The sequence below is a fragment of the Dermacentor andersoni genome, chromosome 1 (assembly GCF_023375885.2).
Source record: "Dermacentor andersoni chromosome 1, qqDerAnde1_hic_scaffold, whole genome shotgun sequence".
In the NCBI taxonomy this organism is placed as follows: domain Eukaryota; kingdom Metazoa; phylum Arthropoda; class Arachnida; order Ixodida; family Ixodidae; genus Dermacentor; species Dermacentor andersoni.
This window is the reverse complement of record NC_092814.1, coordinates 242707723-242733136: the sequence shown is the minus strand read 5'-3', so window position 1 is coordinate 242733136 and position 25414 is coordinate 242707723. Positions and strand designations below refer to the sequence as shown.

At 45.4% G+C, this 25414-nt stretch overlaps 2 protein-coding genes across 4 annotated transcripts in view; one reads left to right on the top strand and one right to left on the bottom strand.

Annotated features, from left to right (window-relative positions):
- Dlg5 (MAGUK family member discs large 5) overlaps positions 1 to 25414 on the top strand; it is a 160730-nt gene that overhangs the window by 23432 nt on the left and 111884 nt on the right. For all 3 annotated transcript variants that reach the window (XM_050196189.3, XM_050196188.3, XM_072290144.1), the window contains 3 exons: positions 6692 to 6935; positions 7913 to 8129; positions 13957 to 14092. In XM_050196189.3, coding sequence (XP_050052146.1) covers positions 6692 to 6935; positions 7913 to 8129; positions 13957 to 14092 — 597 coding nt within the window. The remainder of the gene's footprint in view (positions 1 to 6691; positions 6936 to 7912; positions 8130 to 13956; positions 14093 to 25414) is intronic.
- Positions 19678 to 20839, bottom strand: LOC129381072 (uncharacterized). The gene is made up of 2 exons (XM_072290146.1): positions 19844 to 20839; positions 19678 to 19751 (listed from the first exon to the last, which is right to left on the bottom strand). The coding sequence occupies exons 1-2, from the start codon at positions 20814 to 20816 to the stop codon at positions 19687 to 19689; spliced, it is 1038 nt and encodes a 345-aa protein (XP_072146247.1). The 5' UTR covers positions 20817 to 20839; the 3' UTR covers positions 19678 to 19686.

Genomic DNA, 25414 nt, shown 5'->3' with positions numbered 1-25414 from the left:
ACGTCTGCAGTATCACGGTTCATGGCTGCGCTTTCGCCAACGATCGACTTCGAGGTCACGCCCTGTCGTTTCTTGAACCACTCAAGCCAGCCATTGCTGCACTTGAGATCTTTATGCTTCGTCTTTGAGCTTTGAGATTCTTGAGCTTCGGCTTTTGCAGTAAGTGCAGGTCCATGTCCGTGGAGATTTGCACTCCTGGCGTTTTTCAGCCACTGTAAAAGTGCACCTTCTCTTTCGGGGTATTTCGAATCGTGATTCCTCTTTCTTTTCGCCAAGAAGTTATTTTCAAAGCCATCCAGTACAGCTTCCTTGTTTTTCAATACAGTTGATAAAGTAGACAGTGGTATGCCAAATTCCTTCGTGACTGACAGAGCCATTTATCACTGTAGACCACAAAAGCACACGCGAACGTAACGAAGCACTCCAAATAACACACAATCACAAGAACACACAATAACCGCGTTCACTCACTTTGTGACTGAACGCGGCAGGCGACACAGAAGGCAGAAGCTTCAAAATGTCATCAGGGCATCTCACTTTCCTTGTCAGTGCGCACTGGTGATGGCGATGGCTGCAATGATGGGCTTGGCATCGGCTTCACATGTAGCGCAAAAAATGCGATCGGAGTTGGGGACACCAAGAAGCAGGAACCGCGGAAGGGCACCCGTTGGTGGAAGATTGTGCTCGGGAGGGCAGGTCGGAAGAGGGCAGCTTTGAAGGAGCAGCGACGTCGAAACTGGCAGCGAGGAGGCGAGAAGTTGATATGAAAGAGATTGAGAGGAGTGACTGGCATCCAAACGGCTTGCAGACTGGAGAGTGAATGAGGAGGAGAAGGCAGTGGGGGCTGCTTTTATAGGGGAGGTGCGGAGGTCATGGAAGACTATGAGAGTATCGCGCTGGGAAGCGCCGCATATGCCATGGCTCAAGTCTGAGGTTGTGTTTGTTGTGCTCAAAAAACGATTAGCCGTTTATTGTGGGTACACAGCGCGATCGTGAAAACTTAACGGTTTTGTAGTAGGGGCTTTGCAAGATCAGTGCACAATATTTTCTCCAGGTGTGCAGCCGTGAAGTTTGCAAAACAATAATTTTTTGGTGCACTGCTGTCGATGACATGGTGCTAATTCTACGGTACGAGTGTCAGTGCTCGCACACCGTCGTGTCCGCGCCATTGAAAAATGTCTAGGAACGAAATTCAATGACCATACCATGCATTTAGACCATTTGTCTTCAGCCAGATGGTATTAATCAAGCATGACTGGCTCGAAAAAATCGCTGGGGAAACACCTGCTTGCGTTGACCCACCATGTTGACAGCCTGGCTCACCGCTGGCAACGCTAGGATTTTTCATGTTTTCGGCAAGTTATCAGTCAATTTGCACCGTAAAAAGTGCACCGAAGCTGGGGGTGGTGCTTTTTTGCAATGTACGCCAATTATGGCGAGCAGCAAGCAAATTTCTAGACTGTTTTCCCTAAGGTCGTCTTCCTGATTTGTTAACGTAGCACCTCGCATCGGACATGTCAGTTATAATCAGAGGGACACTTCTTTAGTTTTTTTCGGCATGTTTCAGTGCCAGAAGTGCTTTTTAGAGCGGTGAAACTTTGCTCATGGAGTGCACCCAATGGAATGCTACGGCACAAGTCTGCCCGCGGTCTTTTGGCTACTTTTCGGCATCCAATGACCGCAGTTTTCTGGCATTGCAAAGCGTCAGGAGAACTTTATTTTTGTGTGGATTCTATCACGGGGGACAGCGATGCGATTGCAACTGAGATTAATGGTTTGGGTGCACTGCACCATGGAATTTGACAGCTCTCTAAGTGGGTCAAGCTCTTCATGCGCTTCGAGTAATGCGGCTTAAAATGCATGTGTTTGGGCCGGGGCCGGAAGAAATTTCGAATAAAGCGATATTTCGATAAAGCGATTTCATTATAACGAGGGTTTACTGTACATTTTCCGGTTGCTAAATCCCACATAAACACAAAAATGACGTGAGGCATGTGTGATTGAGAGCATAAGTTTTCACCTTTGTCACGTTAAAATGCAGGCATGCACTCGGTTTCTTATTCAGATGCCAGCAAATCTCCTCACAAAACATCACACATTGTATTCACAGCTATTGCTGCCAACCCTATTGCGATAAGCATCTTCACCTATCTGTGTCACAGTGCATAGGGCATATAAGGCAGTTGAAAGGCATACTGCACACTTTTAATGGGTGATAACCCAAATGCACCGTTGTTCCCTGCTGCAGGTAGCACAAAGTGAGCATCATGTTTTGCTCTGGTGGCATCGTATTCCAGCGTTACCTACCAGCTTGGTTTTGTTTCGGTTTCCTGTCACCATCTTAGAACACTACGCAATAGGACAACAAAGTACATTGTGGCCTGCTCGAGCCACATCAGGGGCGCTATAACGTAAAGCTATTCCAAACTTTTCTATTCCAATTCTGCAATCAGCCATCCGCGATAGGTCAAAAACTTTTTTGGACCACCTCCCTTCGCCTGTCTCTCACGTGACGTCATGAAAACCGCGCTAGCTCCCCATCCGATATGACGTGTACACACTGATTATGCAGGATTGGGAAGAACAAAAGGAAAATAGTTATTTATGATTCGACGCCTTCTCGCCATTAGCCATCGGCTATTGGTCAAAAGTTTTCAGGCGACACCCACTTCACCTGCCTGTCACGCGACGTCACAAAACCATGAAAACTCACCACGTCAAAGTGACGTGTAAGCGTTAAAGATGCAATAATATGCCAAACAAAACTGAATTTTCTTCTGAATAGCCGCAGGCTGCCCTGTCCTGAAAGGAATAAAAGATGGCTGCCGCTGATCGCTCACTCACTGGCTACTCGCACCTGCCTGAGAGCACGGGTTTATTCGCATACAGTAAAGTTTTTTAAAGTTTTTACGTGGCCGTGTAATGTTTTCGAGCACTTTCGGCACGTTTTCGTCCTCATTCTGGCAACTCTTCTTTGCTGAGGATCCGTTTCTTCACCTTCCGTTGCTGGCCACCGTGATTTTCGACCAGCCACCACAAGCTAAGTAAGGGAAAGCGGACCAATCGCAGACGCTGGCACCACCCTCTTCATCTGGTTATTGATTTTCGGTGCACTGGCTCAGCCCCATCGAATCCCTCTCCACTTGAGCGTGCTCCTCGCCTCTTGTCAGCCAATTAGATAAGACAAGCTGCTCAGTGTAGGCAATGTTATTCATTTTTAAAGCAAACAAAAGTGACCTCCTGTAAACGAGGAGAGCATTTGATTGGACTGTTCAGACAACCCTGCGGGTCACCGCCTGATGCTAGCGTCGGCGGTTTCGCAAATTTGACGTCAGGAGATTGGAATAAAAACGTATTGGAATAGTTTTACGTTATAGGGCTCCAGCTCCACGCACGGCGTCTCATCTCGTGCAGCAATGATTCTCGCCAAGTGGACATGTCGAAACTTCCTGCCAAAATGTACTGCCCAATGAAGCTGCTTACCCTGACTGAATTCATGGAGCGCTAGCATAAGCCTGCTGAAGTAACGAAAGTGACAATGCGTGTCTCGGGCCGCTCGGGCCCTTTCAGCTTGGTGCTCTTTGTGTCTCTTGTTGCAACAATTCGATTAGAGCAATGCTTTGCATTGTGTAGATGTCTACTACAGTTGAGTCTGTCAAATTTTTAGTGATTTCAGATCATACGCTTTCCCTGTTAGTAAGATTCTTGTTGCACTTTTTTTCCATAACCTATGAGCAACGTTCTTTCTACTGTATATTGTGAGATTTCCGCTTTCCCAATTTTACACTTCACCCAGGTATCCAAGTTCAGTGGCAATGTGAACCTCTCAAGGGCAGCTGGTGTGGGTTCACAAAGTGAGCTTAGCTATAGCGACAAAGAAATGCTAACGATGATGGGAATGAGTCCTACTACGCAAAGATGTCAAATCTATAGACTGTTGGTCCGACATCCTGGTCCACTACAGCAATACAGTGAAATCTCGATGATACAAATCTCACGGGGTCACGAAAAATATTCGTATTAGCCGAAATTCGTATCATCGAAACACAATTAAAACTAGCTAAGTTAAAGAGTCAGAGGTGAACTCACTCAGGCACACGTACGTAAAAAGCATTTATTTCTTGAAGAAAAAGTCTCTAATGTCCTTCTGCTTCTTTGTCAGGTCACTTAGCAGACTTTGTTCAAATCCATAAAAACGCGTGCACGTGTCGTCGCTGATTTCATCCGTGGCCGTAGCAAGCCTCAGAACTTCGAGCGCGTGCTTTGTTTCGCCGGTGGTGGTCCTTCGCCGTCGCCCACGTCTAACACAAAGAATGCGGCCCGAAGCACAGCAGCCACTTGTTCTGATGGCACGCAGAAAAGGAGGAAAAGCACAAAAGCAACAAAAGCGCCACCGCTTCAAACTCTTCGCGCCCGGTCGCGGCCTCCGCGCTGTCCGGCGCCGCGTCCGCGCCTCCGTACCAAAAGAGAAAGGGAGAAATGGCGTGACTGTGCGTGGTCGCATCCGTCCGTGCACTGGAATCATGTGAACTGTGGCCTCTCCTCTGCGCAGCGGCGCAACCTCCTCCCTTCCTTAGCAACCGGCGTGCCGGTGGGGGCGCAGCTGCGCATAGCAACCGTGACGTCACACAATAGCTGTAGAACGAGAGCGCGCGTGTCGGCGGTGACAGCTGCACCTCCGCTCCTTCGCGAGACGTCTAGTTGCAGTAGAGTGAGTGAGACGCATGACTCCGAAGCGGCCCAGTGATTCCGCGCCAAGCAATTCGGAGAAGCGGCAGTGGACGCCGGATTCCCCCAACACCAAACGCCAGAAGAAAAAGGAGCGAATGCGCATGCGACGACTGAACATGTCACCAGATGCGAAACCAAGGGAGGCAGAACGGAAACGCCAACAGCGACTGATTAGATTGCTGGGTACTGAAGGCAGGTAAGCAGAACGAAAGTGGCAGCAGCGACAGGCGATATCGCCGAACACGAAAGCAAATGAATCGGAGCGCACATGGCAGCAGTGACTGGCCATGTCACCGAAAAGCAAAGCCAGGGAAGCGGAGCGCAGACGGCAACAGCGTCTGGCTTTTGCCAAGCACACTTTAGAATTTCCAAAGTGTCTTCGGTAATTTTCGTATCAACCGACGCAGGTCGAAAATTGATTCGTAACAACCATTCTCTAGCACGTTGCAAAGTAATGGGACTCTGCCGGGACCACAGAAAAATTCGTATCATCCGGAAATTCGTATTAGCCGTGATCGTATCATCGAGATTCCACTGTACATGTCTATGCAGTTTCACTGTGCAAGTATAGCTGTTTCAACACATGCTGTTGGTGATTGGCTACCACAATGTGGTGTATAGAGGAGTGCTTATTGTGCTATGATAACAGACACTATTCTATAAAGCAAGAAGTAGTGTGGTGAAGCCAGTGCACTCGGAGGGCTAAATAGTGTCATCACTGAGCAAAGAAGGAGTGTATGGCTTCTGGCAGAGGCATTACAGCTCTTCAGGCATTTTCCTGTCCTTTACATGCACTTCATGCAAGCTATGTAGAAAAACTACTCTAGTGCTCCATATTTTGTCTCTCTGGAGGACACGCCTCTTCCAAGCATATTTCACCACACTACATCCGGACCCTGAAGCCGTACGCAGAGAATGACTTCCTGAAATCTGTATGCAATCATTGTTGTGATTGTGTTGGTGGAGGAGAGAGTGTAGGGCTTGTCTACTATAAGGAGATGGTCAACCTTTTCTGATGCCAGTTATTTCTCTCTGTTGAAAATTTTGTTTTAGTACATTTCTTGTATGTTTGGCAGTAGTGAAAACATAAAGCAGTAGAACAGATTTTAATTTTTCAGGCAGTTTTATTGCATCCACAGATGTGGGTTCCACACCTCAACTCTAAAAAATAATCCATGTACAGAAACATAGTAAGCTACTTCATGTGACATATACTTGAAAAACACTTACCCCCATATTCAGAAGTGCATCTTAACTTTAAGCTCATGCTTGACTTGATATAGATGACACCTGGTGTGAACGTGCCCAAGACGCTCATTGAGTTTCTTTTGATGCGTTCATGACAGGCGTCATTTCAATCAAGTCAAGCATGGGCTTCAAGTTAAGATGCATTTCTGAATATGGGGGTTAGTCACTTGGAAAGTTTGCCTGATATACATAATTACATATATACATATACAGAAAGAAGCCAGTACATTACCATATACTGGTGCTGTAATTAAATTCCCAGGTAACTTTTTCTTTTTGCACACCTTTTACATATTAATCAATTTTGCATATTAGGTCCAATCAGAAATGTTTTAAATGTATGCAACACATTTTGAAGGCCATTATTTTCATTAATTCAAACAAGACAGAGGTTCACAGGAACATGGAAACTTGGAAGTTATCAACAGTTGTGCCAACATTTCGACTAGGGGACTTATCTTTGTCAGGGACGAAGAAAGTTGTCCCCTTGTCGAAACGTTGGCCTCAGAGACGACCCTTGTTTGACCACTATAAAATATCTTTTTAAAAATAATTTCAATGTTGAGGTGTTATCATGGCATATGCAATTATGCATGCACCGCCTTAAGGGCTTCATATCACAACTTTAGTGAATGTGGCATTCTTTATGTGATTTCAGTGGGCTGATTGCAAAGTTTCTGTTACTCAGTTGTGCTTAACTTTTTTATGCCAGATGGAAGGCCTAAAGCGAGAGATAGCTTCTGCCCTTCAAGATAGGGATCGTGCACTCAAAGAGCTGAGCGATCTACGGGAGAAGCAAGCAGAGTGCAACCAACAGTCAGGTCCAGAAGATGCCAGCCGGGCAGAGGTAGTACGCAAGGACTCATTGCCATCCTCCTTAGCAGATGCTGAGCAAACCAATCAAGAAATGGAAAATCTTCGCCGGAACATGGAACGTCTGCAAGTAGAGCTGGCTGGTGAGCATTTATAGAACTAATGCTACCCATTGAGTTGCTGCATCTTTTCAAAAAATGTTATGCCGCGACACGATGGTGCAGCTAACATAATAAAAGACTTAATTTCTTTTTTCTATTTTTTTTTAGAACTCAATGTTTCTGCACCGCCTTAAGGGCTTCATATCACAACTTTAGTGAATCTTTTAGTGCATTAGTAGTGCATTTTAGTGCCTTAGTGCATCTTTTCAAAAAATGTTATGCCGCGACACGATGGTGCAGCTAACATAATAAAAGACTTAATTTCTTTTTTCTATTTTTTTTAGAACTCAATGTTTCTGCACAAAAGTGAATGTATTTATTGTAAACTCTTGTTGGCTGATGTTAACTGCACAAGCAAAGGTGCACTGATGCAAATGCACAGCACACCAATGTATATGATTATGGCTCTGACTCAAAGTCACATGGCAGATTCTTTGCTTCCTTTAAAGAAAGTAGTGATTCTTAGCTTCCTGAGCTAGGAGTGGGTATTTTAGATGGGTAACATCTACAAAGGCCTCCTTGGGAGCTTGTCTGGTTAGATGTGCAGCTATTGCAAGACTATAACTGTTGCATGTGTTTCTACAGTATTGAATGGCATTTTTTGTCTCATGGAAGCTGCTTAGCCTCTTTCTTTCTTTTACTGAGTTTGCATCAAGTTTGAAACATTTTTAGGCTTGTGACAGTGACATAATTGTTTTTGAATGTTAAGATGGCAGCGTCATAAGCTTTGGCAGGCATCAAGTGCTTGTAATGTGTAAAATTGGTTAACAGTAGGCAAAAACAAGTTCTACTAAAATTTCTACAAGGAGACTTGTCCAAACATTAGCTATAGACTGAGGTGCTTCCTTGTTCACCCACTGTCAATCAATTTAAATCATCGCCTTATTGTTCTCCCTTGTTTATAGTGTATAGAATGCATACAGATATTGCCTAATTTCGAAAATGTCTTTCTTGTGCAGAGGCACAGCAGGAGGCAGAAGTGTGCAAACGACGTCGAGATTGGGCTTTCAGTGAGCGAGACAAAATAGTCCTAGAGCGCGAGAGTATCCGCAGCCTGTGTGACAAGCTGCGGCGCGAGCGGGACAGGGCTGTTAGCGACTTAGCCGAAGCTCTCAGGGACTCGGATGACATCAAGCGACAGCGCAATGAAGCATCCAAGGAACTCAAGGAGCTCAAGTGAGCTGGGTCTTTTTTTATTTTGTTGAACACAGCCCCTTCTTGTGCTTTGCCATGCGTGTACTTTTCTAGCGCAGCTGTGGCTTCGCATGGCTTTCAACGCAGCTGAGCGCATACCCAGCCTGCGCGCCCTACTGTAGAGGTAAACTACCACATCTTGAGAGAGTGGGCATCTCAAGATGGGGTGGCATCATGCGCACTGTCTGCCTGTGCATTTAGTACTGGAGGTGGCGTAATCTCGAAGTTCTGGAGACGCATTAAAGCAAACGAGAAGCAGACAAAGCATTTGATCTCCGCTACCGGCGCTTTCATGATGGTGTTGTCCCACTGTGGGTGACAGTTGTCATCAGGGTCCTTCAATACTTTTCAACTGGTCATGAAACTTCCGCGTAATGCTATGGGAAAGGTTCATATAGTGGCCGCAGTGGACGGACTGTGGTGCTGGCGCAAGTAGAAGGTGGATTGGAACAGACGCTGAACGGACGGCACAGGCGTTCTTTGCGTACACTTTCTAATGCGCAAGAGTTGACTGCTGGTATTGGCGTGTGAATGTTATTAACACAACGTGGAAATCGGCGCCCTGTTTCTGTACTGTGTTCAAAGTCTTTAAAAACGCGAACAATTTCGAAACAACCACAATGCCTTGTTTCATTTCCAGGTTCAACTGCGTTTGCAACAGCGGCTTAATCACAATTCAAATTGTACACATGCACTACTCCACCATTAGAAACTGACTACAGAGCAAGTTCACATCGCACTTTTATGTAATTGCGCGAAAAATAACCTGTGTTGAAACTAACAATGCTAACCAGCTTATTACTAAATTAATTACTAATTACTGAACAATTACCAAATTACTAAACTGTCACTGCTTATTACTAAACTAATTACCAAAATAACAAAACTAACCAGCTCATTAACAAACCAACCATATAGGTAATTACTCAACTAATTATCAAACTAATAACTAAGTGACCTATTTTAATTACCTAACAATTGCATTAACTATACTCAAGAATAATAATCTAACAAACTACAGTAACAAAGCCAACTCAACCAACAAACTAATGACATAATAATGACTAGTACACCAACTAAGCTTACTAAATAAATAAGGCAACTAACATACTTAACCCTTTCGCTGTCGGACGTTTCTGGCCGTGACGCACCCCCAGTGTCGGCTTGGTTTCAGGGAACGAGCATAACAGGGAATGAACATAGCAATTTATTTTTGATTATGATTGGTATACAAATAACATAGTCAATGCAATATGCACATTTCACTGTTCTGCAGCTGTTGTTAGTAAACATCATCATCATCATCAGCCTGACTATAAAATCCGTTCAACATCCGAATCTGACGATGCGGAACCCTCTTCCTCTCATGCGACTTTGTCCGAGTCCGAATCCGAGCTCGGCTCGTATTCTGAATCGGAATTCAGCCACCGCTCCCATGAGCAGACGAAGGTCCCGCGCGCCGAGCCATCCGAAAGTAACCGCGCGCAGGGAGGATGCGCTTTCAGTCGCCCGCGCAACGGAGAGAAATGTGACGTTGCGTGATCAAGAAGACAGAGGGAGATGGAAAAAGGCTAAACAAAGTTAGAAGGGCTTTACGTTTACTGCTGCAAGTCGGAAGCGAGGGTGCGGCGAGAGAGCGAAAGCAGCAATCGAGTCACCCTTCTTGGAGAGGCAACGGCACGTGCGCCTGAACTTGACGCGCCGTAGCAGGCACACCAACAGAAAAAAAATAAAAACCTTCAAACCAGCGGAGATTACAGAACAACCCTTGAACCCATAACCACACGTGCACGACGCATGATCCAGCGAACGCGGAGCCACCGCGCCACTGAGCAAGGAGAAAGTGGGGAGTGGCAGTCGCACCGTACTCTTCAATACATGGACTAACACAGGTCGGAGCGAATATACGAACTTGTAGAAAGAGTCAACAGATGGCATGGCCAATCCAGGAGCGCCTGCTTTGCGCTCAGGCGCGAAATTTTGAACACACGATAGAGAACGTACCGGTACGTCAGTGACACCGTGGGGGGGAAGCGCGATGACGTACCGGTACGTCGGTGACAGCGAAAGGGTTAATTAGTCAAACTAACAAAGCTAACCAACTGATTAAGTTATCTAACTGAAACAACAATTATTCACTAATAACCTAACTATAATATCTAAGCAAATATTATTAACTTACCCACCAATCAACTATTAACTACTACAGTGAACTAGCTGATCAAGTATAACGGACATGTCCAATTAACTAGACAAAGCGAAAATAGAGACAGCCAAACGAAACTGTTTGTATAAGGAAGGCTACTGGGGGCAGGGGGGCACATCAATCATAGAACGGTGCTGTTTATACTTATAACACAAACACATCATACATTAAATTAATTTGCCAAAAGTTCGCATTGCATGTTCACTCTACAAACATGCTGAAATAAATGTGGGAGAGGTGCTTTCCCTTGTGTAAGATTTGCATAATTGCGCAGCCCGGCCATATGGTGTGGGAGATTGTTCACCTTCTACTTACGCCAGTGCCTCTGGTGCCACCTTCTGTCCCTATATGAAACTTTCTGGGAAGTTTTATGGCCAGATGATTTTATGTCCACTCCACGTGGGCGGAGTGGACGGGAAAGCATGCCTGGCTTCACTTCGTACCGCTGACGGGAAGATATGAAGCCGTATCGTTAGCCACCGACTCAAATTCAACAAATGAATTTTTTTTTCACATTCACATTTGCTTTTTTTCGCTTTCTTGATAATTCAGAAAATTTTGCTGGCTCCTTCCATGTAAGAAAAATCCATCGCAACTGTACTTATGTGCAAAAAAGTTCGAATTTCAACATAACGAAATTTCAGTATAATGGAGCAAACTGCTGATTTTACAGACTTCTATATCTAGGTTTAACTGTACTAGTACTTATTTTCTGAAGGGCCTCATTGTAAAGCTTTCGAAATCTTATTATGTCATCCTAAATAATGACCGAGTCGGTCTGATGCAGTGATAGGTCTGTTTAGAAAACCTGGGGCAGAGACTTGGAGACTGACAAATAAGCTTGAAAACGAGTTAAGGACCGCACAAAGAGCGATGGAACGAAGAGTGCTAGGCATAACGTTGAAAGACAGAAAGAGAGCGGTTTGGATCAGAGAGCAAACGGGTATAGCCGATATTCTAATTGACATTAAGAGAAAAAAAAATGGCGCTGGGCAGGTCATGTAATGCGCAGGTTAGATAACCCAGATAACGGTTAGATGTTAGATAACAGTACCCAGGGCTGCAGAATGGGCACCAAGAGAAGGGAAGCGCAGCAAGAAGGCAGAAGACTAGGTGGTGCGATTAAATTAGGAAATGTGCTGGTGCTAATTGGAATTAGTTGGCGCAGGACAGGGGTAATTGGAGATCGCAGGGAGAGGCCTTCGTCCTGCAGTGGACATAAAACAGGCTGCTGCTGCTGCTGCTGCTGCTGCTGCTGCTGCTGCTGATGATGATGAGAAAACCTGGGGGCTGGTAGATCACCACCGGAAGCAGCCGATATGAAATGGTTGACTTGAAAGTCGATGAATACCTACTAACTGAAAAAAACATGATAAAGGAGAGGATTTTATAAGAAATTAATTATTACAGCATATTGTACCCAATTCCATGTGTGTGGAATCCACTTATAACGATACCGGTTTTAACAATATGCTGATTATAATGATGAAAAGCTACTGCACCGTCAACTTTTGTATCCTTTCTATGGGGAAATAACCCACTTGTCGCATTATCGGTTATAACGATGAAGTCCTGCTGCTGGGTGTCCATGCCAAAAGGTAATGGAATGCGAAATCCTTGAAAAAAGAAAAAGTGAAATGTGAGTTGCTGCACGATTGCCCGCCACCCTAACTGCCGCAGCGCTTCTCTCTATGAGAGATGCACACAAGCCTCGTGCACATCTCTCCCGTCGCCCTTCCACCCCTCCAAACACGAATGGGCTGCGCCCATAGCCCTGTGCCGTGCCACCCTCCATAAAACGAATGGACCGCGCCAACTGTGCTAACAATGCTGCCAGCATTGCGGCGCTGCTCCCAAATTGCGTGCACGGCCCTCACAGTTGGTTCTTTATTCTATGGCCCTCATTCTGTACAATTCTGCTAACGGATTAAGTCGCTTGTGCTTTTCTTTGTTCGTTGCGTTGAAGTCGTTCCTGGCCACATTGTTTCTTAGCATTGCTCGACTTGCCGCTGAAACCGAGAATGGCTGATCCGTCTGCTGGTCATCGGCAATGCACGACGTTGCCAGTGCAAAGAAAGCGTACTGCTATAGATTTTGAAACAAAGTGCTTCTAACTGATGAGGCGATTGTCACAAACGTGCTTGCATTGGATAGTGACAGTGACGGCCACGATGGCAGCGCTGGTGCGGTAGGGCAGACTTCCTAAACATTGTCCCCGCGGGAGTTCCTGTAGACGATTCAGTCCCTTATGGGCTTGCTTTTGCGAGGGACCTTCTGCTTCATTATGTGGAGCACCTGGATGCCTTGGATAAAGATGTCGGCAATCTTCGCGTAAAGCAAGCAAGGCTGACGGGCATGCGGTTTTCTCGTGCAAGCCAGTGGGAAGCACGTGGTGAGATGCTTGTAGCGATCTTGCTCCAGCGTTTCTTTTAGATTTATCAAGCTGAGGTGCTGCCACGGCAACCTTCGTGCATTTTTTAAAAGGCACCTTTTGGGGCCACCAAAGCGATGCCTCGGTGTAGCTCACATGTTTCTTGCTGCCCGTTACCTTTCTTTTCAGTTGTTATAGCAGTGCCATTCTTGAACGCCGACAGCTGTGGCTTGTTAACAACACGGGATCGGAGCGCCCAGGAAGCAGAGTCAAACAGTTAAACGATTCAACACAATCTGAAGTCGGATAGAGGAAGGTGGCGCGGAGAACTCGCCTCCCACCATTATAGTTTTCTCAGAGCTGCTGCGCCATCCCCCATTTTGAATTTTTTTTTTTCATGCGACCCGGTTATAACAATTATTGGTTATAACAGTGAAATTTTTGTGTCACTTGAATATTGTTGTAAGTAGGTTCGATTGTACATCTAGCTTTCACAGATATGACTAATGAATTTCTTACATTTGAATTGTGTCCATGTTGCAAAGCAGGAGTGAAATTTATCAGAGTAACCCATTTGTACAAATATTTCCCTTGTGATTATCCGAGTTGTAATAGCTGTCAAAGCATTAGTTTCTTAATCTACATCCCTGAGTGGCCAAAAGTGTTTAGCCATGTTAGGCTTGGTTCTTCATTTTATATGCACACAGCTCAAGTGCAACATTTTTTCTTTCTTTCTTGCTTTTTTTTTTTCCGCACCAGCAAACAAGCTTCTGTCACCTTCTGTTGTAATGCAGTATTGCATATACAAGCATTAGCATGTTGCCACCCTTGTCACATTGATACGAGCATATTTGGTTTGCATTGACTCTGGTGGTTTATTGCCAGCATTGACAGTAGATGACTTTGCATTATGAACATGAGTTGATGCATAAATTTGTGTAATTTTTTAATCATTTTTCAAAAATTAATTGCACCAGAAGGAAATGTGAATTAAGTTACGAATTTGTCTCTGCTTCTTTAGTGTGTTGTAAAAATTTTCGGTGATGCCTCAGATGAAATTTTAAGGACAAATGTATAGATTTTGCTGTAGAGAACCAGAGGATGCCTGTTCGTCTGTGCAAGAATATTGGGCACCTCTTTGTTAGTTGGCAAAGTGACTGAATATTATGCTTTGTAGTATGCCTAATTTCTTGTTATTTCTTTTCATGTATGTCTCTTTTCCTGCTTATCAGGGAAAAAATCGAAGCACAGCTGGAGAAGGAATCAAGAATGAAGCAGCTCAATTCAGTAGGCAATAATCATAGCAGAGACTCTGCCATCGACACAGATCTTCAAGAATGGGAGACTGAAATCAAGGAAGTCCACCTTGTGAGAATTAGTTTGTTATATCCATTACTTGTTACATTCATTATTGCATGTACTGCACTATGACTCTCTATGGGTATTTCAAGGAGAATTTCACTTTGTTACATCCATTACCATTATATACCGTTTCATTATTACGAGGCTCGACTGTAACGTTAGGCTAACAACAGGTGGGAAACTTACCATGACACATGCTGTATACTGTCAGTCCAGGCTTATTTTACACATATAGAACTTTGTATTTTATTTATTTATTTATTTATTTTTTATTTATACATACTGCAGCGCAATTTGCGCTATAGCAGGAGTGGGTTAAGAAAATGCACAAAAAAAAGCATTGGAGTATACAGCGGTATACACAAGTGAACACTTTTAAAGAGCACAGATAAAAAAGAAAATACACAGAAATACAAGTAAACACTTTTGCAAAAGAGCACTGGTGAAAGAATACACAAGTTATACAAATACAAATGCTGCCAGGCATACCCATGCCTGATTATGCCCATACCTATACCCATGATTATGCATCTGGGATGGCGGTTGCAAAAATTTGGGATGAGCATGAGCGAATGGATCCAGGTAATGAATTCCAGTCTTCGATTGAGCGGGGAAAGAAGCTGAATTTGAACATGTTAGTACGTGCGTAGTAGGGTATCAAGTTTAGGTCATGATGTCTTCTCGTGGATGATCCCGGCGTGAAGTTAATGTAATTATCATTTGAGAGCCTAACTAAAGAATTGACTATGGAGTGCAAGAATTTTAATGAGTCGATACGGCGACGAGAAGAGAGCGTGTTTAGGTTCAGGGAAGAAAGTGCTGAAGAGGGCGAAAAGTCTCGATCGTAACGATGGCATATAAAACGCACAGCTTTTTTCTGTATAGCCTCTAGTTTATTAATCTCCAACAGCTTATGCGGGCTCCAAACTACAGATGCATAATCAAGAACAGGGCGGATTAGAGATTTATACATTAGTAACTTTGTGTCTTTAGGAGATCGGGTTAGCGTTCGCCTCAAGTAACCTAACTTTTTTAGTGCTTTACTGCATATGTAGTCAATGTGTTTGGACCATGACATGTTATGCGTAAAAATTACACCAAGATACTTATACTCGGAAACCTTATCTACTGTACGGCCATTGGACGAGTAACTGAAAAGGGAGGGGGAAGATTTGTTGCAGAAAGACATCAGAACGGTTTTATTGAAATTAATGTTCATTTGCCAAGTGTTACACCAATCGCAAAACCTAGAAAACGACTCTTGAAGGCGATAATGATCATTAGAAGATTTAATCACTTCATATAAAACGCAGTCATCAGCATAGAGACGGATGTTAGAAGAGTAGTGAAGTGGCAAATCGTTTATGTATAATAAAAAAAGAAGTGGCCCAAGGACGGAGCCTTGGGGCACGCCTGATGTCACATCAACAGTAGCGGAGTCAGTCGAACTGTAAGAGACGAACTGGGAGCGAAATGAGAGAAAGCTTAAAATCCAGTTAACCAAATGAGGATTATTCAGTACAGCATTAAGTTTAGCAATAAGTTTAGAATGTAAAACGGTGTCAAATGCCTTCGAGAAATCTATAAAAATTGCATCGACCTGGTTGCCTACGTCAAGGTTAAATGAAATGTCATGCGTGAACTCAACTAGCTGCGTTAACGTGCTAAAGCCGCGCCTAAACCCATGTTGCATGTTAGACAATAAATTATTTGATTCCAGAAAGAGCGTGATGTGCTTATGAATGATGTGTTCCAACATTTTGCATGACTGTGACGTCAGTGAAATTGGTCTGTAATTCGACAAACACTGCTTATCTCCAGATTTATAAAGAGGGAGCACTTTGGCTAACTTCCACGAAGAAGGTACAGTAGAGGATGATAAGGACTTTCTGAATATGACTGACAGATATTTTGATGACCACAACGAATAACGAACAAGGAACGCATTGTGTATCCCGTCCGGACCGGTGCATTTCTTAACATCCAGGTTTAATATAAGGTTGAGGACGCCTTCGCAGTTTATCTCAACGTCAGTGATTGCTTCAGAAGAAACTATAGTGGTAAGTGTCGGGATAAGGTTGTTATCGCAAACAAACACGGATTGGAAATACTTGTTGAAAGCATCGGATATCACCACCGGGTCGTTGGTGACGTCATTATCTATTCTGAAAGAAGTGGATGAAGCACCGCGAGGTAAAATAGAAGACCAAAATTTTCGTGGGTTAGTCCTTAACAAATTGTGCAGGCGAACGCGAAAAAAGAAATCCTTGGCATTTTGCAACATAAGATTGAGTTCTTTCTTTGCCTTAAGAAACCTATCCAATGCCATGGGATCAGTGCCTCTTCTGGAACGCCTTAACCTTCGAACGCGACGGGACAAATGCAAGATATCGCGAGTCATCCAAGGAATGTCAGAATTTTTTTTCTTAGTCTTAATGGGCACAAAACGTTCGATACATGATTTGACAAGACGCTCAAAGTAATTAGCAAGGCAGTTGACGTCCTGGTTGTCTGCAAGTGCACTAAACGTATCGAAATGATGAGATAAGGCATCAGTAATGGAGTTGTCGTCCGCACGAGTGAAATCAGGGAAACTAGTAAACGTGTAGGGGGATTTAGAAATTGGACAGGAGAGTGACACTAAAACGCCTCTATGGTCTGAAATACCATCGATTACGTCGCAAGAAAAGTCACGTTCGGCTAGGTTAGCGCTTAAAAAAACTAAGTCAAGGACGGAATTTAATCTGGTTGCGCTAGAAACAACCTGGGTGAGACCAAAGGACAAGGAAATGTTGATTAGTTCTTTACAAATAGCTGTGTCGCGACCGACTGCAGACAATGACGGCCAGTGGATGCCAGGGGCGTTGAAGTCACCCATACAGATAAAATTCGACGAAGCAATGTTGATCTCACTCATGAAGTTTGAAACAGCATGAAGAACATCAAGAGTAGAGCCGGGGGGACGATACATAACACTAATCACAATACGCCGATTGTGAAGGTAAATTTTACACCACACGGATTCTGTTTCTGGAGGAGAAGGCAAGACTGAGAATCGTATATCCGACCGGATAAGCAGTGCCACTCCACCACCAGTACCGCTAACTCTGTCTAAGCGCACGGCAACAAAACCGGGTGGAGTGAACTCAGATTCATAAATACCATTGTGCAGCCAAGTCTCAGTGATGCCGATAACATGGGGGGAATGAATAGATATAAGGGACAATAAATCAGGAAATTTTTTAACAATACTACGAGCGTTTATATTCAAGACAACAAGGTTCTCAAAATGACCAGGACGAATTCAGGAAGTGGATGGAAGGGAAGTCAAATGGCCAGACTCAGAAGAAACACGTTGAGCGGGTGCCATTACTAATGAGTTTGAACTGTCATCCCAGTTATAACGAACCTTGTTAATGAAAGCATGATCGTATCTCAACTTCACAACAGAACCGCTGTCCCGAAAAGAGGCTGATGCATCCCAGATTTTTTTCCGAATTAACCGAACCCTAGAAGAGAAGTCTTCTTTAATCACGAAATTTGAGCCCTTGAGTTTTGAAGCGTTCCTAAGAACCTCGGTTCTGTCGCTGAAGTTAGAAAGTTTAAGAATGACGGGACGAATGTAACCAGTGCGTGCTCTACCGAGCCTGTGGCAGCGCTCAATACGAGGGCAGCTAGTATTCAGGTGCTGAGTAAACACAGATGAAACTGCACTCATCAGGGTGGTAGCGTTTTCATCCATTACTTCAGAAATACCGTGTATTATCAGATTGTTTCTACGAGAATGGTTTTCAAGGCTATCATTTTTTAAGACCAAGTCCGTTACCTTAGTAGTCAAGGCATTTATTTCAGCGCGTAAATCACGCAGTAAACTAGAGTCTTTGGACATAGGAGTGGATTCTAGTGCATGAACACGTGACTCTAAAACATCAAAGCGACGCGCAACTGACTGTTGAAATGACTTAATTTCCGCAACATCTCGTGCCAACTGGGTCTGCCCCTCCAATAATTTAGAGAACATATCGGATACCGAAGGGTCGTTTTTATCATGGCTATCAAAGGAAGGGCGAGCATCGTCATTCTCATCGGGAGCAGAACCGGATGCACGCCTCGACTTAGACCGAGGGCCCGGGCCAGGGTTGATTTCCACATCTCCGCTTAATAGGAGACAACTTGCGCAATACAATGCATGCGAACAGCAAGATACAAGACGTTGTGGGCAAGGGAGCAGCAGCAGAAAGCGATCATCAGATCGGATACACTCGGCATCAGAATAGTAACATACCTGCATGAAGAGCAAGCAGCGATTAAACATGGTGCCGGTGCCGCTGCAGCCTAGCCCACTGAAGAGACGATCCACGCGCTGGACATTTATACCGTCGGCTGCTGACGTCACAGACCGAGAGTTGTCGATGATTGGCTGATCAAAGGACAGGGCATCGGGGTGACTGGCATGCTGTAGCTTGAAGTGGGACACGCCGAGGTAATCGCATATGGTAGCGATAGCGCAGTTCTTGGGCAAGCACTCGATGACGTCCACGTGCTCGACCGCCGAGGGAGCCAAGTCAGACGAAGCAGTTCCAAGCCATGTGACACCGCAAAGGGGGGGTACAGCAAGGAAGCCGAAGAACTGCATGAAGAGCAAGCAGCGATTAAACATGGTGCCGGTGCCGCTGCAGCCTAGCCCACTGAAGAGACGATCCACGCGCTGGACATTTATACCGTCGGCTGCTGACGTCACAGACCGAGAGTTGTCGATGATTGGCTGATCAAAGGACAGGGCATCGGGGTGACTGGCATGCTGTAGCTTGAAGTGGGACACGCCGAGGTAATCGCATATGGTAGCGATAGCGCAGTTCTTGGGCAAGCACTCGATGACGTCCACGTGCTCGACCGCCGAGGGAGCCAAGTCAGACGAAGCAGTTCCAAGCCATGTGACACCGCAAAGGGGGGGTACAGCAAGGAAGCCGAAGAACTGCATGAAGAGCAAGCAGCGATTAAACATGGTGCCGGTGCCGCTGCAGCCTAGCCCACTGAAGAGACGATCCACGCGCTGGACATTTATACCGTCGGCTGCTGACGTCACAGACCGAGAGTTGTCGATGATTGGCTGATCAAAGGACAGGGCATCGGGGTGACTGGCATGCTGTAGCTTGAAGTGGGACACGCCGAGGTAATCGCATATGGTAGCGATAGCGCAGTTCTTGGGCAAGCACTCGATGACGTCCACGTGCTCGACCGCCGAGGGAGCCAAGTCAGACGAAGCAGTTCCAAGCCATGTGACACCGCAAAGGGGGGGTACAGCAAGGAAGCCGAAGAACTGCATGAAGAGCAAGCAGCGATTAAACATGGTGCCGGTGCCGCTGCAGCCTAGCCCACTGAAGAGACGATCCACGCGCTGGACATTTATACCGTCGGCTGCTGACGTCACAGACCGAGAGTTGTCGATGATTGGCTGATCAAAGGACAGGGCATCGGGGTGACTGGCATGCTGTAGCTTGAAGTGGGACACGCCGAGGTAATCGCATATGGTAGCGATAGCGCAGTTCTTGGGCAAGCACTCGATGACGTCCACGTGCTCTACCGCCGAGGGAGCCAAGTCAGACGAAGCAGTTCCAAGCCATGTGACACCGCAAAGGGGGGGTACAGCAAGGAAGCCGAAGAACTGCATGAAGAGCAAGCAGCGATTAAACATGGTGCCGGTGCCGCTGCAGCCTAGCCCACTGAAGAGACGATCCACGCGCTGGACATTTATACCGTCGGCTGCTGACGTCACAGACCGAGAGTTGTCGATGATTGGCTGATCAAAGGACAGGGCATCGGGGTGACTGGCATGCTGTAGCTTGAAGTGGGACACGCCGAGGTAATCGCATATGGTAGCGATAGCGCAGTTCTTGGGCAAGCACTCGATGACGTCCACGTGCTCGACCGCCGAGGGAGCCAAGTCAGACGAAGCAGTTCCAAGCCATGTGACACCGCAAAGGGGGGGTACAGCAAGGAAGCCGAAGAACTGCATGAAGAGCAAGCAGCGATTAAACATGGTGCCGGTGCCGCTGCAGCCTAGCCCACTGAAGAGACGATCCACGCGCTGGACATTTATACCGTCGGCTGCTGACGTCACAGACCGAGAGTTGTCGATGATTGGCTGATCAAAGGACAGGGCATCGGGGTGACTGGCATGCTGTAGCTTGAAGTGGGACACGCCGAGGTAATCGCATATGGTAGCGATAGCGCAGTTCTTGGGCAAGCACTCGATGACGTCCACGTGCTCGACCGCCGAGGGAGCCAAGTCAGACGAAGCAGTTCCAAGCCATGTGACACCGCAAAGGGGGGGTACAGCAAGGAAGCCGAAGAACTGCATGAAGAGCAAGCAGCGATTAAACATGGTGCCGGTGCCGCTGCAGCCTAGCCCACTGAAGAGACGATCCACGCGCTGGACATTTATACCGTCGGCTGCTGACGTCACAGACCGAGAGTTGTCGATGATTGGCTGATCAAAGGACAGGGCATCGGGGTGACTGGCATGCTGTAGCTTGAAGTGGGACACGCCGAGGTAATCGCATATGGTAGCGATAGCGCAGTTCTTGGGCAAGCACTCGATGACGTCCACGTGCTCGACCGCCGAGGGAGCCAAGTCAGACGAAGCAGTTCCAAGCCATGTGACACCGCAAAGGGGGGGTACAGCAAGGAAGCCGAAGAACTGCATGAAGAGCAAGCAGCGATTAAACATGGTGCCGGTGCCGCTGCAGCCTAGCCCACAATGAAACAGTAACATTTAAATTCAAAGCTGACCTCAAATGAATGAGTGTAAGTGTCTGTGCAAGAGGTGTCATTTCATATGGCAGCATATGTGAATAGTAAGCATAAACGAAAAATGTAAATGGTAAGAAAATTTTATGCTTTGCTTCAGATGACATTCAAATGACAAGTTCGAAGCAGGTAGCATGTTTTAAGATAATGTTAAGCCACAGAATGGGAGTTTTAGGATTAATGTATGGTTCTCTAAGTTCTTCTGTTGAAGGAGTGGAATGGTATAGCATGTACCATAGAAGGCAACCAGAAGCTAGACATTGTCATTAAAACCAACTTGTTTTGCTGTAAGCTGACTGCTTTCATGACACAGATAGCATTCAATATAAAAGGGGTTCATTATCATAGAACTTGCCCTGATAACTACAACATACTAAAAGAGTCAATAAGGTTCAGGGTCAGTGCTTGTATCTCAAAAGTAATTCGTATGATGCTTATTGCAGATATTACCAGTAATAGGTTTGCTCTATTTCATATTCTTATTTGAGCCAGAACAGTTCAAATCCTTCTATAAGTTTTTTTGTTTTTAATTGACGATGGTGAGCTTGAAATTCACCTCCTCCAGTGCACTACATCTGCAGGCTTGGAGTGACACCTGACACTGGCAAAAGATGCTGAGAGCGAGTGGGGCTATACTAATCCAGGTACAACCAAACTGGGAAGGCCCACTAAGTTTCAACAATGACACTCCCTCATCAGAACAGGAATTGGTCTCCCTGGTGCAGTATTCGGGCACTACCTCTCAAATGATTCCTTCAAAAAACCCATGGCCCTCAGTCCCCAGCAGCTGCAGAGCACATGACTAAGGTGGCGGTCAGACCTGTAACGCAGCAGAGGGTGCTAAGAATATCTGGGTCCGGAAAGGCTGCCAATGGAAACTGACCCTTCCAACGTTTAACACCTGAACCCTCTCGAGTGAGGCTAGCTTAGCAGGACGCTTTGAGGAACTATCAGACATTGTTTGGGATATCATCGGCCTTAGTGAGAGTACAACGACTGGGGAGGCTTATACATTGCTGAATAACGGCCATGTTCTGCTATAGAGGTCTGCCAGATAAAGAGCAATACGGGGTAGGATTCCTAATTCATAAGGATATAGCGGGCAACATTCAAGAATTCTACAGCATTAATGAGAGGGTAGCTGTAGTCGTAATCAAACTTAATAAGAGGTATAGATTAAAGGTAGTACAAGCCTACACTCCAACATCCAGTCAGTGTGATAAGGAAGTAGATCAGTTTTATGAAGATGTTGAATCAGCGATGAGAAAAGTGCAAACTCAGTATACTGTAGTAATGGGCGACTTCAATGCGAAAGTGGGGAAAAAGCAGGCTGGTGAACAAGCAATTGGAAACTACAGCGTCGATTCTAGAAACGCTAGAGGAGAGATGCTGGTAGAATTCGCAGAAAGGAATAATCTTCGAATAATGAACACCTTTTTCAGGAAGCATAGCAACAGAAAGTGGACCTGGAAAAGCCCTAATGGTGAAACAAGAAATGAAATTGACTTCATACTTTCTGCTGATCCCAGCATAGTGCAGGATGTAGAAGTGATAGGTAGGGTAAGGTGCAGTGATCATTGGCTAGTGAGGGCTAGGATTCCTCTCAATTTGAAGAGAGAAAGAGTAAAATTGGTCAAGAAGAAACAGGCCAACGTAGAGGCAGTAAGGGTAAAAGCAGACAAATTCAGGCTGGTACTTGTAAACAAAATATGCAGCTTTAGAACATAGAGATGAAGATGATGTATAGATAATGAATGAAACAGTAACTAGGCTGGCTTCAGAGGCAGCAATTGGAAGTGGGAGGCAAGGCACCAAGGCAATCAGTAGACTAGCTTTCCCAAGTAACAAAGGACCTAATAAAGAAACGATAAAGAATGGAAGTGTCCAACTCAAGAGATAAGATAGAATTTGTGGAACTGTCAAAACTGATCAACAAGGTGAAAATAAGTAATGTTTGAAACTATAACGTAGGAAAGACTGAAGAAGCCGTAAAATATGAACGCAGCCTGAAATCAGTGAGAAAGAAACTTGGCACAGGACAAACCAAGATGTATGCACTGAAAGATAAGCAGGGTAATATCATCAGCAATCTCGAAGATATAGTAAAAGGAGCGGAAGAATTCTATACTGACCTGTACAATACCCCGAGGAGTCGGGATACCTCCATTAGAAATAGTAATGAAGAGGATACAGAAATTCCTCCTATAACTAGTGATGAGGCCAGAAGGGCCTTGCAAGACATGAAACGAAGAAGAGCAGCAGGAGAAGATGGAATAACAGTCGATTTAATCAAAGATGGAGGAGGCATAATGCTTGGAAAACTGGCAGCTCTTTATACGAAGTGTCTATCGACTACAAGGGTCCCAGAAAGCTGGAAGGATGCAAGCATTATACTAATCCACAAAAAGGGAGACGTTAAAGAATTGAAAAATTATAGGCCCATTAGCTTACTCCCAGTATTATATAAAGTATTCACCAAAATAATCTCCAATAGAATAAGGGCAACACTGGACTTAAGTCAACCAAGGGAACAGGCTGGCTTCAGGAAGGGATGCTCTGCAATGGATCACATCCATGTCATTAATCAGGTTATCGAGAAATCCGCAGAGTACAATAAGCCTCTCTATATGGCTTTCATAGATTACGAAAAGGCATTTGATTCAGTAGAGATACCAGCAGTCATAGAGGCATTATGTAATCAAGGGGTACAGAACACTTACGTAAATACCTTGGAAAATATCTACAGAGGTTCTACAGCTACCTTAATTCTACACAAGAAAAGCAGGAAGATACCTATAAAGAAAGTGGTCAGACAAGAAGACACAATCTCTCCAATGCTATTCACTGCGTGCTTAGAAGAAGTATTCAAGCTGTTAAACTGGGAAGGCTTAGGAGTAAAGATAGATGGTGAATATCTCAGCAACCTTCGGTTTGCCGATGACATTACAGTTGCCGACCGTTTATTTGGACCTCACGGGGACTGCAAAAATGTTTGAATAAACAGGTGTCCGAAAAAGCAGATTATGAAAAAAAAATCCTTTATTTCCACGCACTTATTCGGGCTCGGCAGTAGGCTTGAAGAAATCGTGAATGCGCCATTGCACGCTGTTCCCTTTAGGCGCAATCAGATAAGCCTGAATCTCGGAGAGGGTCGTACGGTCACTATAGGCGGCTAAAAGCACAGTCACTGCTTGTTCGCGCTCCGCATGTGACGGCAGCGTAGCACATGGTGCGTCATCTTCCGACTCGGAGTCATCGTCTGGCGGCGCAGCAGAAACCTGACAAATGATCTCGCCGTTGTCGAGTTCTGCGCATGTCAGTACAGTAGTATCAGCACCTGTGAAACTGTCAAATGAGATGGTGTCCGGAATTGCAATGCAACCACTGTGCAGGTCTTGGCAGAACATTTTCTGCATCAGTAGGGAGCACATCGGAAGGCGACAAATCCTAGGCCTCCCGGCACCCGCTTGCCGGCATTCCCAAGCGCAGTCTGCGCGGGCACTGTCGGCGCCATTAGACAAATGACACGATATTTCTGTATGCCGCGTTGCATCACTGCAACCTCGACACAACACACAAAGCAAACATCACCATGCCGTCACACCGACACCAGTCGCACAAATGAAAAAGGTGGCCTACTCGCAGCATCATGCACGAAGAAAGAAACAAATCAGCTGCTGCGTTGTCTTGACATGGCTTACTAAGCTGCGACTGGAACTGCTGTAGCTACAAACCAGGCAGAAACGATGATGAGCGGGGATTTGCAGTCGCGCCACTTTGTGGGGCAGCAAGGAGGCTCCATTCAAAACAAAAATGGCGTTCAGCAAGTCGAACCATGCACCGGTCAGAGTCGGTGCATGGTGCTCTCGATCGAGTTGGCTCAAGGAGTGTCCGAATAATCTGACGAGAGGTTACAAGGTGTCCGAACTTTCAGCAGTTGTTATACATTATGGTCTATGGGGAGAATGGCGGTGCCGCAAAGCAGACCGAATAATCGAGCATGTCCGAATTTTTGGAGTCCGAAAAATCAGTCTGTGACTGTATTCTATTCAGCAACAATGCAGACGAGTTACGACAAATGATTGAGGACCTTAACAGAGAGAGTGTAAGAGTGGGGTTGAAGATTAATATGCAGAAGACAAAGATAATGATGAATAGCCGGGCAAGTGTACAAGAGTTCAAGATCGTCAGTCAGCCTCTAGAGTCTGTGAAGGAGTAGGTTTACCTAGGTCAATTAATCACAGGGAACCCTGATCATGTGAACGAAATTCACTGAATAAAAATGGGTTGGATCACATACGGCAGACATTGTCAGCTCCTGACTGGAAGCTTACCATTATCATTGAAAAGGAACGTGTACAATCAGGGCATTTTACCGGTGTGGACATATGGGGCAGAGACTTGGAGACTGACAAAGAAGCTTGAGAACAGGTTAAGGACTGCGCAAAGAGCGATGGAACGAAGATTGCTAGGCACAACTTTAAGAGTGGATATAAAGCAGGCCGGTGGTGATGATAA